The 21,461-nt window shown below is 32.6% G+C and overlaps 1 protein-coding gene across 1 annotated transcript in view; it reads right to left on the reverse strand.

The window, feature by feature from the left end:
• The window catches only part of LOC123663386 (bicaudal D-related protein homolog), a 121,915-nt gene that overhangs the window by 24,211 nt on the left and 76,243 nt on the right, over nt 1-21,461 (reverse strand). Inside the window, exon 2 of the mRNA XM_045598073.1 lies at nt 4,992-5,132. Within this exon, the coding sequence (XP_045454029.1) occupies nt 4,992-5,132 (141 nt within the window). The remainder of the gene's footprint in view (nt 1-4,991; nt 5,133-21,461) is intronic.

Raw genomic sequence — 21,461 nt, forward strand, 5'->3', positions numbered from 1 at the left:
ATAAGCTAAAACAATAAAGTTGGGAAAAGTTTCAAACCAAGAAAAAGAAATGAAGAATGCGTCATGTTTTTTTCAACTTAATCAATTACGTTTTTACAAGGTTCAAATGACCATTGAACCATAGGAGGTTAGCGTATTTAGTTTTTACAAAAAAACAATAAGACATCGTGAAATAGCATTTAACGTGACTGTTTAAAACGTAACTATTAAAAAGTTTTTTTTTGAAATAATTTTTGAATATCTGACTGTAAAGAGACAAATGAGAAGGTTTGATCCCACCACAAATCCCGAAATCTCCAACCGAATGATTCGTGTATCGTAGCGGGAATTTGTACATTATTCCGAATGTGGACGTTATACCCCTTTTTTCGAACAATTACAATAATAAGGTTATGAACATATAAATAATAGTGTAGTCCCAGATTTTTATCTATTTACATACCAAGTACCGAAATATATTTTTATAGTACACCAAGGTTTAGGTGTTAGTTTGTTTACATGATAAAAGTATAAATCATAAATGTATACTTCCACTCTTACAAATATTCATATTCATAACATATACAAAATAATTGGATGAATACAAACGTTCTAACGGCCGCGGTTCCGATCTCTACTTATAACAAATATTTGTATAGGCTGTGCTACAAAGCCTTCGCTGGCTTTTTCTCGTGGTTTGTGTGTTTGTGTCTGCGTTGTGTTTCCTAGAACTCTAATAAGAAATTTAATCCTACTATAGCATGCGTTGTGTGAGTAAGTGTGTGTTTTTTAACCATTATTCCAACATCAGTATAAGCAGTTATCGAACTCACAACTTTATCATGACAAGATCGTCACACAAACACACGCCCAAAAAAATATTTCATAAAACAATTTTATTTTATGTTTACCGTAAATAGATTGTATATAAAACCTAATAAATAACCTAAAAATTAATTCATACAGGCGTGATCGACCTTGACAACGTTTTCAAGTATATTAGACATCTATAATTTTCATGGAAATCGTTATTTGTTGTGACGCTGACGTCAAGACCAACGTTCTATATTATGAAGATTACGTAATTGCCTCACCCTCGTCGATTAGTTTAAAGTTCAAATGTTAGAAATAAATTTCGTATCCCTTGTAACAGTTCGCTATGTAAAAACAAAAAGTCTCGATTTGCTATTCAAGTAATGTACGTAAGTAAGAAGTACGTAAACCTTACAGAAGATTACAGTAGTAGTCTTGTTTTTGTGGTAAGCCAGAGCTCCTGTGGTTTCGGGATGCTATTTAGCGAATGAAATACTGATAATATCTTTGTAATCTCAAGTAATTATTAACGAATAATAAAATCAAAAACGACGTTCGCGTAGCAAAATATATATTAGAATCAATAGATTGTAAAACATAAAGTATAAAGAAGAAATCTAAAACATAAATTCTTCAAATCAAAAAATATATTTATACTAGTTGTGTTTGCTCGCAAACGAAATAAAAAAAAATAACTGGAAAAGTAGGTACTTGTTAGCTATCAATTAGAATTAAATGAGACCACACGACACGCAAAACCTTTCGATTAAAAAAATCATCAAAATCGGTTCACCCAGGCAAAATTTATGAGGACATACATAAAAAAAAAACACTATCGAATTGAGAACCTCCTCCTTTTTTGGGAGTCGGTTAAAGAGTGTATAAACATAAAATGAGGTTTAATTATTATTCTGATATAAAAAGTTTGTATATGTGTGGATGTGGATACGCTACATACAAATTAATAATACGTATAATTATTACACCCAGACAAGAGCGGGCATCGGACGCACAACTCTTGGACTGCAATATGCGCTAATAGGCAAATCGAAATGTTTTAATTTTATAATTTAGTTAGAGAGTGTTTACAAAAACGTGTCTACTGAATACGATTAGTCGTAATCCGGCTTAATGTAAAGCGGCTTATAGCGGCGAATAACATCTTAGAGTAAGGTTTCGGGGGTTGAAGGCTTTGTAGCAACACAGGCCATGTGCCGGAATCTCACACGTGTTCCGTACATTTGCAATGTTTAACAATAAACATTACTTAATATAGAGCTAACGAAAAATATCTTTGAAAAAAAGTGTTTCAATTTTTTTAAAATAAACTTTATAAAAAATATTTTCGAAAAAATGGTGTTTCAATTTTTTTTTAATAAACGATGGAAAATATCTTCGCAAAAAGGTCTTTCAATTTTTTTTAAAATTAAACTATAAAAAATATATTCGAAAAATGGTGTTTCAATTATTTTTTCTTAATAAACGATGAAAAATATCTTGGAAAAAAGGTGTTTAAATTTTATTTTAAAACCTTTTTTTACTGTCCACTTTATAATTTTAAGTAAAGTGTTTAGATGAGACAAGTTACGAATGGAGAAGAATCTTTTAAAAATAAATATCATAAGCATTTTCTGCATTCAAATAAGCTTTAAAGGGACTTTTGAATCGTTCTTTTACTCAATACTCCGTAATATTATATAATTAATTATGCTCTTTGTGAAGCTATCACCTATTCGATAAGCTTTAATAGGAAAAAAAATATGGCCTGTTTCATAACAGCAAATAAACTACTACTTTTATATTCGAAGGTTGCAAATAAAAATATCTGATGGATGTGGAGTTTTTTTTAATTCTTTATTACAGCCATACAGCCTTAAAGACTAAGTCGGCTCATAAGTCTTAAATACTAGATCTGTTTACAATTATTTACATAGTATAGGTCATCTGAGTCTGATTGTCTGAGAAACAGAGTGAATTTAGTGATAGAACCCTCAGTTTCACTGAGGGTTCTATCACTAAAATTATTGTAAATTTAAATCTGAAAACGTTATGGAAAAAGAAAAAAAAAATTTCTGCCAAAATCAATTTCTGTTAAGAGTTCCTGTCTCAATGGTTCATTTCTGGTGCATTACATGAGTACATGGTAAAGATCCTCATGGGAGCCACGGACGGTGCAGTTAGGACTATTAGCTTTTCGCATAAGATAAAGAAAACAATTAAGTGGAATGTGGTAGGATCGAACTCTTAAAGCAAGTGAAAGGTCTCGTTCGATCGTGTAAAAAAATATACCATAAAATTTTATCTGTTGGATACCGTTGTATGTTAGATAACTTTATCAGCAACCTGTGAAACAAGACTTTTTTTTTTATGACAAATAGGCAGGCATTTGACCACAATCTCACCTGATGTTAAGTGACGATGCGGTCGAAGGTGGAGCATGCCTGCCTAATAGAATAATAGTTTTATGTTGAAACCCTAAAAACTTAGAAAAGTGTCAAATAAATGTGTTCGTGTAGGTCACGTATTGGATTAATTTTTAAGTTTTTGCAAGCTCAATAAAGGTTTTTGTCATCAAAATAATCCGGAATTAACACTTGAACTCACTATGAGCTATTGTGTCCTGTTAGAGTAAGACATTAAATGTAGCTAATGTGTTCTTCTGTATCTCCAGTTATTTACGTAACAAATTTCATTACAAATCGTTCAGTAGTTTTTGCATGAAAGAGAAATAAACATACATTCATCCATCCTGACCCAACTATCGCATTTATTTCGCACATAGGTTTAAAGTACGTATACGCATGCATATGTCTCTTTCTCCATGTAGGAGAACGGTTGGAGCATAATCCTCCACGCTGCTCCACTACAGGTAGGCGGACATGTTCCCTAATATAAGTAACGATCGCTATCAGATATTTATGAAAACAATCGGGACCGACGGCTTAACGTGCTCTCCGAGGCATGGTGGGGGAGCCCACAAGGACCAATCCAAACCAGAAACGAATATTTTTACAAATACAAATATCCATTCCGGATATTTATATTTATTATCCATCGGATTCGAGCCTGCAAACCATCCTTGTTTTAGGCGACTACTCGCTCCACTACAGCAGAACGGTGGTTAAAGTAAAATTATTAAAACTGAACATATAATATTATAATAATAACAATAATGTCCGTACAATTCTGAGTGACAATACCGAAATCACCTTGACTCAGTTTGCGAGCCAACGTCCAATGTTATAATGCCAAATAAACGACTTACTGTGCACAGTAAGGTCATAGTAAAGTGCTCTGTTAGCATTGCTTTTATTATTAAATTACTTGCTTCACATATTTCGTGATTTAATCAGTAATGTAAAATAAATAGAATTTATGAAAGGAATTTTGATGATGTTGCATTGGTTTTTATTATCATGTTTACAATTTTGCATTATATTTCGTTATCTGTGCCTACTGCCTCCTAGCAGTATTATTTTATGTTTTGATGTACTTCAAAAAATGAAAAAGGAAGACAATGACAGTGTAGGAAAAGACATTTAAATAACTTTTTAAGAAATAAAACATAGAATTCATTTAAATCGAATAATACTTAAGACATTTTTACAATAGAATACTGTATCGTATTTTTTTTAAATGTAAAACTTCTTTAAAACAAGTCAACAAAATTATAAACAAAGTGTATTAATCGCAATTATATAACAAGCATCGAATTTTGTAAATGTTTTACTTAAATCGTTTAAAATAATTGTATTTAATTGTAATGAAATCTGGTCTTGACCGGATTTATCCAGTAATATCCGCCTTTAATTGCGATCAATTAATAATATATGACGTTAAAATACGCATAAGCAATAATATACTGTAAATTTAAATAAAATAATACACTAGGTGTTATTAGGTTTACGAATACATTTTTTCAAGTTTAAATTATATTATAATCACACTACATTAAATTAATTTAAAAAATATACAACGATCGTTTTAAAATATCAATCATTTTAAACCAAATGAAAAAAAAATGTTTAATACGCTTGTACATTTTCTTGTATGTATGTCGTAAAATATGTATATATATGTATACATGCGTCACCAGACTTTATTTACTCTCTTTTTAAGAATACTGGTATTATCTTTCGGGGTTCAATATGAATTCAGATAATAATGTATGATAAAATTAACAATGTTTTATAGCTTACCTGTTTAACTGATGTATCCCTGGAGCCGATCTTGGCTGTGAGCTCTTTGATGTCGTTCTGCAGTTCCAGGAGTCTGGCTTCATATTCGCTCTGCTCCGTGTCCAAGCGTCGTCGAAGAAGGTGTTTCTCTTGCTCTAGCTCCTGGAGATAGAAGAAAATACGTACATGAATATCAACTAGAAATTCAGAAATATGCTAAATTGGGAAAGACATTTTTATATAAAAAACGAGTGAGCTTTAGACCACACGACTGAAGTAAAACTTCTTTAGCTCCAACCTCTCACTCAACATCCGTTCGCCTCGTCCAATAACACTTTTCGTAACGCCCTCATCACGCGTTCACCGGCTTACTCCCCAAGTCAAGCGTGTGTGAGTGAAGTTTATTATTCTAAAAAACAAATTTTCGCTATCAGTTTACAGGATATATTAGATTATCTTCAATCTACAATATACATTTTTATCTTAACATGTCCCACTACGGAACCTCTCGTCACGCGTTCACCAGGTTACTTCCCCAAGTTAAACGTGCGCAAAAATATTTTACTTCATAAACTCTTGTATTATTATTGAATATTTACCTTTTTAATGTAAATGTGACCCTAAGACTTTTTTGACTTGTGTATTAAACAATAATTCTTAATAACAAAACAAAAACAAACCTAAAATTAAAAATATATCAAAAAGAAAAACAATGCAATAAAAATATTCGACGGTAATACAATGCTGGAGACTCATCTACAAACCATTGTCTTATTATTGGTTTTTCATAACAACTGCGCAAATTTCACCCGACTGTGCAAACGGTGGATTGTTGATATATTGAAAAACAATCGGGTCGCGCATCAGTAAATATACTTAACGATGGAAATATACGCAAAGAATAATAGCCCTTAATTTTTTACAATTGAAGACATAATTCCATAGAACAACAATACATACGTCGCATACGAATAAATAGTGAAAGTAAATATATGAGAAAACGAAGTCGCAAAGGATTATAATACTCCAAATTAATTATTGATATCGAAATATTTTTAAACAGGAGAGAGTATTTTTTAAATTTGTATAACTTATTTAGTATTGGGTTTTAGGGAAAACAACGATAATAAAGGTAGAAATAATGCATTAAAAACTTTAATGGGTCAATGAATTAATTTTTATCTCTTGCTATTTTGTGCCTGAGTTTATATGCCTGCCTGGGTTTATATAATGATTCAAAGATTATAATATGTTTGTCACCTAAAAATGTATGTTGTGAATTGCAATAAACGACTAAATATAGAATATTAACTTGAAGTGTCACCATCACTACTATCCACAGAAATATATTTAATAAACGAGCTACTACAGTTATTTTAGTAGAAATATAAAGCGATAACGTAGAGCTAACTTATAGAAAGAAACATAAAATGTCAATTAGATAATGGCGACCTAATCAATTAGTATATTGGCGCAGTTGACAATGACCCCGCTTTTCGTTCCAGGGGTTCGATTCACGCCATGACGATGTGTATAAAATTTGTATATGCCCTACACATTTTAAAAAAAGTATAAATGGTTTACTATTCGTAATTATTTTTTTATTTACCTAGGAAGTTATACCTACATAATTGTGTAAAAGAACTGGAATTACTCAAATATTTTGTAGCACTTTTGATTTATAAAATAAGCAATGTTTGTATAACGTTTTATGTAGAAAACGGGCAGAGAATAAACCTTTAAATGTAACCTATATCGATACCAAACTAAGGTTACATCCGTTTTAAGAGGTAAAGAGGAAACAGTATAATTCTGCACATATACGTGCGCTGCATTGGCTACGTATGATACCTGTGTATCATTTAGTTTATTTGGCTTCACATTGAAAACCAACAATATTATTGTTATTGTAAAAAAAAATGATGCTAAAAATACAAAACATTCGATAATTGAGACAGGCGCGTATAAAAAAGTCGTTAGTTTTACTACATCAGCATATTCTTTTATCCAGATAAAAAGATAAAAATTCTCTCTATTCACGAAATCAATGTTAATTACGTTAGACATCGTAATAACAAAATTGCTTCGAACCGAAGAAGGCAAAAACGCTGACGATCTTCAACTTCAGTCTTGAGTAAAAAAATTAAATTTCCTGTCTGATAAATTGCGATCAACAATCTCATTGTTTCCACTCTTATCGTCGCGACACTCTGATAAAGAAAGTTTTCGACATGACATTAGAAATCACTGGTAACAGGGGCGGGATTGTTTGAATATTTGAACAGTATAGTCTTTATTCATACAGTCAGAAGAGCTGGAGTTAATGCCCTAGATGGTATCTCATGTAGACCATGGCATGTGAACGCTTGAACCATAAACTCATCATAGATAAGTGGGTCGTTTTCACAATTCTTCTAATTGAACAATAGCAATCTGTTTCCTGTTACAAGTCGTGATTCTTTTGTTTTAGATATTTTGTCACATGGTCCTCTTTTGCGGTTAATTTTTGAATTTCTGTAATCAGATCTCAGATAATTCTTTACGGTTAATTCAATTGTGAATTACTTTTGACGGTTCTTCTTATTTTAGATATTAGTTAACGGTCACAGCACTGGTTTGTAGCTGTGGCGCTAGCGGCCGCAGGTTATGTTCTTAGATGGTAATTTAAAAACTTTGTAATTTAATACTGATTGTATGATTATTGCTAATTTTTATTCGTAATAAGAGACTGTAATAGATGAAATAAAGTACCGACCAATGAAAAAGATCACTTCCTTAATGTTGGGTTCGAGGTCGATTAATTGCTATTGATTGTTTAATGATTATCGGAATCCATTATTATTCCATTACTCGTAATTAAAAAGTAGATACAGCAGCATAAAATAATATAAAGTAAATTAATTTTTGAACTGACATCAACATATATAATTTTTTTAGTAGCTCATTACTGCTAATATAAGTCGTATACTACATAATGAAAACGATATAGTATAAGTCAGCATACCTACTGTTTTCTAAAAAAGTCTTAAGATATTAAATTTTTTGTAAGTATTTTCCATAACTTTAATACCCGTACAGTATAATTAGAATGTTTCAGAATTTTGAACCGTAAAATTTTCATAGTTTATTTCTACTCTACTTCTGGAAATATTACTACTAAAAAGTGAAATGAGTGAAAATTAACAAAAACAAGTAAGATAATAGACAAGTAATTTTCGTTAAAACTGTGTCAGTCAGGTCATGCAGGGTTGTTATCCTACAGCGCTTCTCTTTTCTACAAAAACTGAACAATGCTTGATCTAAATTTGTATATTTTGTCTTCAATTACACTTGTTTTATACTAAATTATCGAAACGATCACAATTTTTTGCTTTTATAAACTTTATACTATCAAAAGCTAATATTACAATTTGTATATAACTAATATTTAGGAACATTTAAATTTTTAATAAAACTAATATAAAATAAATAAATAATTAATTACTTTTTGAGTATATCCTTAATACGTAATTATTTTAATATCTGTTTTTTAAATGCAATGAAAGGAAACTAAGGACGAAGGCACTTAATGGAACAATCGCTGTATGTCGTTTGTCGTACGTTCACTTTCCTGTCATAATGGCTTTTGAATTTTATGAGTATTTTATTGTGTAATCATATTAAAATAGTGTAAATTGCATGTGTAATATACTTAATATTACACATTGAGAAGTAATTATATTTTATAAATAAATTGTACTGTGTTGTAAGTGCACTTAATGCACTACTTGCTGTGTGGCTATGGCACTATAGAATATAGCCACCCCCTCTCTTTCCGTGGGTGTCGTAAGAAGCGACTAAGTTCATAGTTCCACTACCACATTGGAACTTAAAAAGCCGACCGATGGCGGGATAACCATCCAACTGCTGGCTTTGAAATACACAGACCGAGGATGGGCAGTAGTGTCTTCGGTGCGACAGTCAGCCCTGCGGTTACCAACCCGCCTGCCCAACGTGGTGACTATGGACAAAACACATGAGTTCACGCCATTTTTGGCGCGAACTTGTGGAGGCCTATGTCCACCAGTGGACTGCGATAGGCTGAAGTGAGGTGAGGTGAGGTGTTGTAAATACAGTAACCCCCTGGTAATGCTTTATACTTGGATAGAGATAGATTTTTTTTGTATACTGTTAAGGTTTACATAATACAACTTAAGTGCGGTATTATTTATGTATATATATATATATTTATACATATATCTGTGGTCTTTTATAAAGTTAAAGTACGATCTGTGCCAGATTTTTAGCAGTATATATATAGTTAAATCCTAAGAGAAGGGCATTTTTAGTTGCTGAAGCTATTTATTTCAATACAGGCAAAATGTGTCCACTGAGAAAGCTTGTTGAGTTAGCACGGAGGTTTAAGTTAAGAATTATCTTGGATGAAAGTTATCTGCTGGGCCCTATTTCAATAGAATAAATATAGCGGTGTAGTATATAATAGAAATATATTTTAGTCTATTAAAGTATAAATAATAATGTTTATGTGAGTCACAGAGCCTCATCACGAATCAAACGTCAATTAGAATGCACGGACGCATGGCGCGGCGTGCGCGTCTCCCGACCATTGCGTTGCCTAATACCGACACAGGGACGAACAGACTGCCACTAACGTATTTAAAATAACATTTGATATAATATTATCTTCTTAATACAAAAATAGAAATAATACTTTCTTTTTGAACTAAAACGAATTACGTCTTAAGCGGTTGAGATGAAGTAAATTTTTTTTTCCTAAAAGTTTACTTCTTCTTGAACAAAAAATATATAGAATATAGTTTTTTTGAATATCATATCAAAAATTGACCGCTCCAGCGGGATTCGAACCCGCGTCTCCGACTGACCGTGTCGGCGCTCTAGCCAATTAAGCTATGGAACGATGTACCCGCTAGAGCGAAATTTTTGATATGATGATTTTTATTTTCGGTTTAAGCGAACCGTGGCGCCGTCTATAGTGAGTTCTTTACAGAGACCCGTAACTATTCAAAGTTTCATATTACAATGAAAATCTTTGACAGGAGACGACACCATGCTATAAAGAATATAGTTATTAATAAATTCAAAGGTATAAATATGCATATAGCATCTTCATTGATTAGTTATTATAAGTGTATGTTATGTATGTTCGGGGATAACTTCGTCGTTTATAAACCGATTTTGATAATTCTTTTTTTTTTTGTTGGAAAGACCAGAATCTAATGATGAAATTCCAGAGAAATCGAGGGGAACCCTCGAAAGTCGTAGTGACGACTAGTGCGCTTATTAATTTCTTTCGTCTACTTACGTTTTATTACTTGTCGATGTAATTGAAGTCGGTTTTTTTTTTTCGTTTGCTAGCTAACACAATTTTTATTTTCTCTTATCTTCTTTTCTCATACGACATATGGTCACTTAAAATTTACTTTTTTTTTAAACAAAACGATTAAAAATAGGTTGATAAATGACGGTAGACGCCAAGATAAGCGTTAAGCGCACTAAAAAGTATCAATTTACGTGTTCTTAAAAAGTTTAAATGTTATTATAATAGTACAGTGAATTTAGTCCAGTCTGATCGTAACGCGTACTACATATTAATACACCGACTTATGAGGTATAACGCCCTGGGCCGCTTTCTCTGGCTTTAATATGCACTGACACATGTGCTAAACCTAATTATCATACACTTTAAATTGTTAATCAGTGGTCTTATGTACGTAATTGTACCTGCGCTATATGTAACGACCGAGACAGTATATAATAACACGGTAAACATATTTATAATTAACTCAAAATTGCTACCTCTTACCTACCTGGATTTCTTATTATCTACTTTTATAAATACGAATATCTATCTGTGTCTGTGTATATGCCGTGTGGTGTAGGCCGAGTAGAATAGCACCATCCCCTTTCTTACCGTGGGGGTCGTAAAAGGTGACCGAGGGATAAACCTGGCTCAAAATCATCAGAGTCCTGGAGAAGGAAAACTTCATTTGAAACCCGGAATGGGGTCACCGTCAAGCATTCGTAGCATAGCTCTAAAATGCGAAAGACTCCTGCAGCCGAACTGGCTCCACACGTATCGACTCGTAGTTCCTGTGGGTCTAGCCAGTGAGGTCGAAAGGGTGGCGCAGAGCTTAGGCAACTCTGCGTTTTCCTAAAGATTGTCCTATGCGACACAGTGTCTGTCTGACACTGTCTAAATCGTCTGCAATAGACGGGCTAAGGCCAATGATTATTGTGATGATGCTGTGTATATGAAAATCTTTCGTTATTTTTTTTTTCTTAAGTATTTGTAGCCCTTGTTTATGTTTTTTTTTTTTTAAAATATAATCTACATTCCGAATCGGTGGTAGGTTCAAGTGAAGCTACCATAAAACTACAATTTATTACTTAAAACTTATGTATTTAATTTTAATTTGAAAAATGACGATTCAAAAGTGCTTTTGAAGTATTGTATAATTATAACTTGAATATAGTAATTTGTGTGATTTTGATTATATCAATAAATATTGTTTCTATACTATAATTCGTAGCGTGATAATGATTCTCATAATACATTTCTAAGGACTACTCTATTTTATTATTTTAACGTGTTTTTATTTTATAGAGTATTCATGTTTTTATTTTTTATAGTATCATAAAAAGTCATCAAGTATCATATCAAGTCTTAGATAGTGGATTTACTATAAATATTATTAGTTTTGTTTGTTATTAAACTATCTTCTTTACCTACAAAAAATTATAATTACAAATAGGTTTTATTGATGTCTAAACAACAGATCAAGCAGTTCAATAGAAGTGACATTAGAGTAAGCAATGTTAGTGAACTACTTTTATTCTAAAGGTTCTTTGTTTATTAGTTAGTGCATCTATTTTTTTTTTTTAATATTTACAACACACACAGAATTGTGTAGGCATGTACGTATGGAATTGAAAATTTAAATATATTTGGATGTGTAAACCAATAATTTAAATTCTAAATTTGTATTTCTAAGATATATAAATATTTAACCAAAAAAAAGTATATAATTTTAATTAACACGAAAAAAAAAAAAGATTCTGAACACATTTTTTTTTATATTAACGTACAACGCAATTAACATTTATAATTTAATATTTAATAATTAATGTTTGATCGTATTGATAGTGTTATACTTATTAATCTATACATCTATACTCTATACAAATAAATGAAATTGGAGTGTCTGTTTGTAATATTAAAATAACCGCTTTTTACTAAATGCATATGGATATACACGGTACAAATACCAAAATAACATTTTTTTTTAAATTTCTGTCTGTCTGTTTGTTCCGGCTAATCTCTGAAACGAATGGACCGATTTTGACAGGACTTTCACTGACAGATAGCTGATGTAGTAGCTTAGGCTACTTTCATTTTAGAAATATTTTTTATTTATAACTCTGCGGACGGAACGATAACTTTTTTGGTAAATTCCACGCGGATTAAGTCGCGGGCACAGCTAGTATGTCATTAAGCCTATAAGTATTGTCTATTTGTTTGTTTTCTTTTTTAAACGTGGTGTGTGTATGTGTGAGTAAAATGTGTGATAAAATTAAAAAATATACATAAAAAACAAGCTATAAAAACAGTATACGCTAGGCTATGGCTAGGCTATACGCAAAAAAATGGAAAAATGTACAGACAAAAAAATGAAATTATTGTAACAGAAAAATACCGTCAGCGTCGGACCACGTCATACTAGTCTTCACTAGGAAATCAAAGGAATGTCGATCTGTTGTCTTAAGTAATACATCATCTGTAGGATAAGCATAATTATAATGCATTAATATGTATAATATAATAAAAAGCATGGGATTTTAGAGCCCATTGATGTTAAATTTGTTGTCATTAATACCACAACATTTTTTTTATGTAAAAAGATATATTTTTCTTTTTACATTAGGTAATGTCGACATCATCAAGATAAATTATGGGCTTTTTTGGCTCTAAGTTGTCATCTGATACCTACACAAAATCCTCGCCTTAATTTAACAAAGCCTAACACTAACAGAGTGATCATCGATAGATATTATATTATATTATAATATCATAATAATTGCTCATCAGCCTCAGCAAATAATTACGAATAGTTATTTTTTATTCTTTCGTCTGATGTCATTTCTATTTATCTCAGCTCTGATCTTTAGTAAAAATCGATGCTGCAAATTATTCAAACACGCCAATATAACCTTTTCAACTACATCCGTGATGCACGCATGACATCACCGGTGACTGGACACGAGGTTGTCATGTCATATTTTTATTAATTTAATGAATTTCAGGGTAAATTTGTGTGTTTAAAGGCACTTTGGTCGGTTACCTGACCTTTGGGAAATTATGAACTATGAATAATGTTTTAAGTCAACAGTTAGTTTTATATCTATGCTAATATTTAAGGGCTGAAAAGTTTGTTTGGTTACTTTTGGTTAGTTTGTTTGGATATTTATCAAGGAAAGCTTAAAGCTATTAAACGTCAAATTGCGACCAATATGAGCGAAGAATCAATGGAAATTATAAAAATGGGAAAAATTTATTATTTTTTATAGCATAACATTTGCAAGAACCAGTCTGGTATAGTGGTTTGAGTAATCGCGTAAAACACCGACTGTTTGCGAGTTCGATTCCCGCTCAGGAATGATATTTTGTATTTGTACATATATTTCTTCCTGTTTTGAATGTCTGTCCTTGTAGATCGATCATGCCTCGTAGAACATGTCAAGCTGTTGGTCCCGCTTCTTATCATAAACACCTGATAGCGATCGTTACTCATACTAGGGAATATATCCACCAACCCGCAATGGAGCAGCGTGGTGGATTAAGCTTCAATCATTCTCCTACACGAAGAAAGAGGCCTATGACCAGCAGTAGGATGTTACAGACTGAATGCGAACATTAGCAACATTGTAAAAAAATTTATGCGAAAGAGCAAAGGGCAGCCATGATTAAGATATATAATATGTAGAAGTGTTACTGTACAATAACGTGGTGTAGACGTCCCATCATACGACAAAAAACTGTTCTACCATGTATAGGAAGGCTATGTCTTTAAAAAAAAAGTCTCCTCATAATATTATCTATCTGCTACCCATTTAATTGGCTAATAGTATCCAAATTATCGACAGTGCCGCAAATTTTGCCGTGACGTCTAAAACATAAGCGAGCAAAGTCGCGTCACCAAGTATATTATGTTTTAGCATAATTATCTTATCTACTGGGTCATCGAATTAAAAAATATATATCTCTACGCTTTACGATGTATTGTATCAAAACGGATACTTTCATTGGATGGAGAATTCGCGTCCTATATTCTTAATAATAATCACAATTGTAAGTTGAATTAAGGTTAAATCCGATTACGATCTCTTAATGACGTTTTAAAGTATTCATTTATGTTACAAGCGATCACGTTTTGACGTTTAGGCTTTCACGTCACTGGGCGCGTTACAGCGTACCATTGCAATTAAATTGCACACATAAGCAGAAATTTGCCTCTTCAATAGTTACGCAGTGGTAAATTATTGACGGTTTAACACATGACGTTTATTTGCAAAATTTTTAAGTTTTCAGTTTCGAATGTACACAAATTTGATGCCGTTATTACTCCAACAACTTTCTACATTGAAAAAAAACCATATGCCAAGTAATAAATGCCCAGTAGTATGTCACAGTTAAATCGATTACACCAATAGGTATCATATACTGAGCTTGTTAAAAAGAAAATGAAGTTAGTGATCATTGTGACATCAATTCCTTGTGGGTCTCCCCACCGTGCCTCGGAGAGCACGTTAAGCCGTCGGTCCCCCGGGACCGACGGCTTAACGTGCTCTGTTATCATGTACACCTGATAGCGATCGTTACTAATAGTAGGGAATATATCCGCCAACCCGAATTGAAGCAGCGTGGTGGATTAAGCTCTGATCCTTCTCCTACATGGGGAAAGAGGCCAATGCCCACTAGTGGGATATTACAGGCTGAAGCGAGTTACATCAATTCGTGCTCAGTTAATCAAGTTTATTTATTTTATTATTATGTTAATTAAGGTGTTATGTTTCATACTCTATTTGGAAAATAGACCCTGCGAAATAAACGCTTCGCCTATGTTTTGAGCCACAGCTCAAAGGTCACACGAATACTTGAGCAATGGTTTCCGTAAAAACTGCCCATTGTTGTGTTTCGACACAGCACGGAGAGTGAACAGGGCTGGCGGTTTGAGTAATTAAAAACTAATTAATATAATTTAGAAGCAAGGTGAATTTTTAAGAAAGTGATTACAGATTACGTGTTCACATTTCACAAAGCTGAGCGAAAATAATGATAGATTTGTACTAGTTTAGAAAAAGTATATAAAGAGAGTTTAGATGTTGTTTGTAAAGACTATATTACAAATTATAGTCATACTAGCTGTGCCCGCGGCTTCGCCCGCGTTGAAATCAGTGTGTCACAAAGTTTTCCCGGCACACTTCCAGTTAAACTCTCATTATAATCGGCTTAGCCGTTCCGTAAACCTTCCTCTTGAACCGCATGAAAATCCGTTCAGTAGATTTTGAGGAAATCGATCACATACACTTTTGGGGACTTTGTTTTATAATACACTAACTGTTGCCCGCGACTACATCCGCGTGGTTATGAAGATATGCATTACTATTAAGATGTTTAACGCATTTTTTTTTATTTCAGTCACTTGAAATGCTTATCACACTGAGTAACTTTTTAAAAGGCACAATTTAGTATAATTTAATACTTGTTTTTATAAAACATTAGTAGATTACGATGTATTATTTGGACACCTCCTCACCATCTATAGAGCATATATTTTAAATTTCAAGTCTCTTACTTCAAAGACATAGAACTTTCATACAAATTTCCAACCCCCGTTTTATCCCCTTAGGGGTCGAGTTTCGTAAAATTTGTTCTTAGCGGATGTTTACGCTCTATAAGGAACCTACCTATCAAATGTCAAATTTGTAGCTGTTATAGTTTCGGCGATTTCGTGATGAATGAGTCAATGTACCATCCCCCGTTTTAACCCCGAAAGGGAGTTGATTTCTAAAGATACATTGTTTAGAGACCTCCTCACCATCTATGGAGCATACATTTTAAATTTCAAGTCTCTTACTTCAAAATCATAGGACGTTCATACAAACTTGCAACCCCCATTTCACCCCCTTAGTGGTCGAGTTTCGTAAAATTTGTTCTTAGCGGATGTTTAAGCCCTATAAGAAACCTACCTATCAAATGTCACATTTGTAGCTGTTATAGTTTCGGAGATTTCGTGATGAGTGAGTCAACCTACCATCCCCCGTTTCAACCCCAAAAGGGAGGTTATTTTTAAAGATACATTATTTGTACACTTTCTCATCATCTATAGAGCATACATTTTAAATTTCAAGTCTCTTACTTCAAAAACATAGGACTTTCATACAAACTTCCAACCCCCGTTTTACCCCTTTAAGGGTCGAGTTTCGTAAAATTAGTTCTTAGTAGATGTCTAAACCTTATAAGGAACCTACCTGTCAAATATCAAATTTGTAGCTCTTATAGTTTCGGAGATTTCGTGATGAATGAGTCAATCTACCATCCCCTGTTTTAACCCCAAAAGAGAATTTATTTCTAAAGATACATTATTTGGATACCTCTTCACCATCTATAGAGTATACATTTTAAATTTCAAGTAGCTTACTTCAAAAACATAGGACTTTCGTACAAACTTCCAACCCCCGTTTTATCCCCTTAGGGGTCGAGTTTCGTAAAATTTGTTCTTAGCGGATGTTTACGCTCTATAAGGAACCTACCTATCAAACGTCAAATTTGTAGCTGTTATAGTTTCAGAGATTTCGTGATGAATGAGTCAATGTACCATCCCCCGTTTTAACCCCGAAAGGGAGTCGATTTCTAAAGATACATTGTTTAGAGACCTCCTCACCATTTATGGAGCATACATTTTAAATTTCAAGTCGTTTACTTCAAAAACATAGGACTTTCATACAAACTTTCAACCCCCGTTTTACCCCTCTAGGGGTCGAGTTTCGTAAAACCCGTTCTTAGCGAATTTTTACGCCCTATAAGGAGCCTATCTGCCAAATTTCAAGTTTTTAGGTGTTATAGTTTCGGAGATTTCGTGGTGAGTGAGTAAACCTACCATCCCCCGTTTTAACCCCAAAAGGGAGTTGATTTCTACAGATAGATTATTTGGACTCTTTCTCATTATCTATAAGGCATACATTTTAAATTTCAAGTCTCTTACTTCAAAATCATGGGATTTTCATACAAACTTCCAACCCCCGTTTTATCCCCTTAGGGGTTGAATTTCGTAAAATCCGTTCTTAGCGGATGGTTACACTCTGTAAGGAGCCTTCCTGCCAAATTTCAAGTTTGTAGCTGTTATAGTTTCGGAGATTTCGTGATGAGTGAGTCAACCTACCATCCCCCGATTCAACCCCAAAAAAGAATTGATTTCTAAAGATATATTATTTGAACACCTTCTCATCATCTATAGAGCATACATTTTAAATTTCAAGTCTCTTACGTCAAAAACATGGGACTCTCATACAAACTTCCAACCCCCATTTTACCCCCTTAGGGGTTGAGTTTCGTAAAATCCGTTCTTAGCGGATGTCTACTTCCTATAAAGAGCCTACCTACCAAATTTCAAGTTTGTAGGTGTTATAGTTTCGGAGATTTCGTGATGAATGACCTTTCGCGTTTATATATATTATAGATATTATAGATTCACCATGAATCACATAATTAAAGACAATCCTAATTATTAGATTGTACCTGTACTCTATATATCATTTATATGTATATATATACGAGAGGCATTAAATTAAACTATTTATAATACATACCATTTAAATTATACATACAAAAAATGGTTACATGTAAGTAGTTTAAGTTCAGTGGTAAACTAATCTTGGCCCTAAGCTATCACGTCTATTTGACTAATTTTTATGAGTAAATGTAGTTTAAATTAAGGCGTACCGCCTGAATACTTTGCATACAATTGTATAATAGGATTATAAAAAGTATTTTTTGTTAAGATTAACTTAATTCTCACTAGACAACTTTTACATGATAGGCAACCCTAATTACTACCTAATGAATTGTAAGACACTGACACTGACAACTCATTAGATTCTCCGTTTTCTCTTTATTTCGTAACTAGATCGCTTACTCACGACGCAATATACTAAATATATAGTAAACTTTTGTTTTAGTACTTCTTTTCATAATCCGCCCTGTCCCCACCTTGTCATTTCCACAGAAATCATTTTACGCCAAATCGTCTTTTATTTACGAGTTATAAAGTTAAATTAAATGTCTAAAAATATTATTAAAATGTTATGTTTGTGACTTTGTGGATTAAGTATTATTAATGAAATGCACACTATTTAAAAATTTCCTAAAAAAAAATCTGAGATTAGTTTCTCAACCGCACCGAACAATCTTCACTGTGTCTCCTCAATCCCACATGACATTCTCAAAACAGCCTGCATCAAATTGAGATAAATTTATATAAGGCATACAACACAACACACACAACAGTACAACATAGAATTGAAGTTAATAAAATTCGTAGTACCATTTATAGAAAACAAATCTTAGCACACACATTGTGGCATTGATTCTTATTGTGATATTTCCCATTGCCTTGAGCATTACCACTTCTATAGAATGAAACGAGGTTCCCAAAGCCCTCTATCTCTATCATCCGTGGTTCTAATCTCGTTTTTACAATACGTTTCCGGTACCTACAAATTTCATACCTTTACTTTTCTCTCGCTTATTGACCAGTATTTTGAAATATCAACATTTCCGACGACAAAATACCGACCATCGATAAAATATTAAATAACAAGTAATTGTTGATGCAAACATCAACAAACTAATTGCATATTCCAAAGTTCGTAATAGAACATCGAAACATCATAAAAAAGTTATATAAAAAACCTATAAATCGTAATAACAATCGAATGGGAAATCAATCGAGAGGGAAAGTCACAGCCGGGTCACGTGTGAGAAACGAAAACAATAGACCAATGAAATCCCGCCAATGATCGATTTACATAATTTCCTATAATTTTTATCGAATATGTGAAATAAAGAAATGCATGGGAATGATGTTGACAGTACAAAAGTCGTAAGCTTACGTAAGGGAATTTTTATTGTTATTATTATGGTACATATTACTTTCTCGAGGTAAAGAAAATATAATAATTATATTTTATTTAATTATTAATAGGACTATAATTAATATTTTGTTATTTTTTCTTTTGAAATACAAAACAGCATAATTTTTTTTTGGTATTGTGAGAACATACATTCACATTTATACTAACTTATTTCGTTTTATTTTTCATAGTCACGTCGACGGTAAGTCCATAACTTTGTCGATAAACAGATTTTATTTAAACAAAGTAAGGTATACTTAGACGCATACTACTCCAAATTGTGAAATATTACGCTGCTAATTATATACTATACGTAATTTTTTTATTTATACACCATCTCTAAGAATAGTAAGTAAATCAACAATAAATAACCCGGATACGTCTAATTCGTCATATACAGGTACGCCTATGGTAGCCTGTACCTTTACTTAGTTATTTACAGCTTATTTCCACATACCGCGTAAGTTTTGAGTATTACTGTAGTTAGTAACATAGAGTGACGCATTCAATAAACAAAGTGACATTACAGCTTTCTTACATTAGTATAGATAAATGAAAGCCTTGATTGTCATTGACAAACGTAATTAATGATTATTTCGACCAATATCTTACGAAAATCTCGTTTGACTGTTGGATCAAGGGTTAGATACAAAAGCGTTGCTTGAAGCGGCTCACATTCTGAGGAAGTTTTTCTCTGCCTAGATACTGCCACCGAAGGAGTACCATTTTACTGTCTGTGTTTTTTTATAAATATTTTTAAAAATATATAAACTAGTATAATAAAAGAAATAAAAGAAGACGGAAACGAATACATCCAAAAGTTGCAGCGATTGGTCATTCGACAACCCTATCTTCATGTCGAAATGCAAATTATTGTATAATGCGATTACCACAAAATGCATATGTCTTGCGACACATATTTTTATGTCATTAGTAATTGTAAGTGAAATTTAAATTTGGAATATAATCCGTTTACTAAATATCGTTAACGTTTTCGTTTAATATTAAAATTAAAAAGAAATACTTTTAAAACGTTCAATACACAATAAAATGTAATTTTAGTGATTTCGACGCAGTACGTGTATTTTTAATTAATATTGGGACAAAATGATCCTTCCATGCGACAATTGTTTTTATTATAATTATTTTTAATTAAACAATATAAAAAAAAGAAATAAGCGGAAAATATATAAAATTAAAATTATACAGTAATTTCTCTTTCCCTTTAAATATTAATTTTAGCAAAATTTACCATCGACTTTGCCCATACCGCTTCTTTGCATATTTCGTCATTTATTCGAAATACAATAGAGAAATAAAATGCAAGAACGTCTGTCTGTTCTGCGACACAGGTGACTAGCCACTTCAGTATTCTAAATGTACTGGCTATGTCTTATAGTCTCATTTTCGATCTTATCTTTAAGAGATTCAAGCATAACCCGTTTACCCCAGTCTACTCCAGCGGTCATCAACTTAAATCTATACTAATATTATAAAGCTGAAGAGTTTGTTTGTTTGTTTATTTGAATGCGCTAATCTCAGGAACTACTGGTTCGATTTGAAAAATTCTTTCAGTGTTAGATAGCCCATTTATCGAGGAAGGCTATAGGCTATATATCATCAGGCTAAGACCTATAGAGCGGAGCAACAATGAAGAATGTTTCAAAATCGGGTTTTTTTCCTTTTGAGAGCTTTCCCAGTTAGCCCAAAGGAACTGTTCCACGCGGACGAAGTCGCGGACTTCGTTTAACGCGGACTTCGTTTTTTTTCGTTCGCGAATTTCGTTACGAAATAATGAAGTAAGTACCTACATAATGATAGTGATCACATCAAAAATTAATTTAATTACGTTAATTCTTTTGAATTTAATTATTTAAAAATGATATTTAATTTGATGTTACACAACTGTAATAAATATTTACCATAAGTCAAGTTTCTCTTTCCTCTCATTATACTCGTATATAACATAAAATTGCATATTATATCACTTTCCCCATGTAGGAGAAGAATCAGAGCTTAATCCACCACATTGCTCCAATGCGGGTTGGTTGGATATATTACCTACTATGAGTAACGATCGCTATCAGGACCTGGTCTACATGATAACAACCGGGACCAACGGCTTAACAGCGGTACCAAAACCAGTGCTGTGACTGTTATGCCAACGTTATATACTCGTAGTCGATAGAAATAATATTTTATATTTTGTGGATTTTGTACAAACTGCTTCTGTTATTTGACATTATTGTTATAACTGAAAGTTATTATAATTTTATTGCA

The sequence above is a fragment of the Melitaea cinxia genome, chromosome 20 (genome assembly GCF_905220565.1).
Source record: "Melitaea cinxia chromosome 20, ilMelCinx1.1, whole genome shotgun sequence".
Lineage (NCBI taxonomy): Eukaryota > Metazoa > Arthropoda > Insecta > Lepidoptera > Nymphalidae > Melitaea > Melitaea cinxia.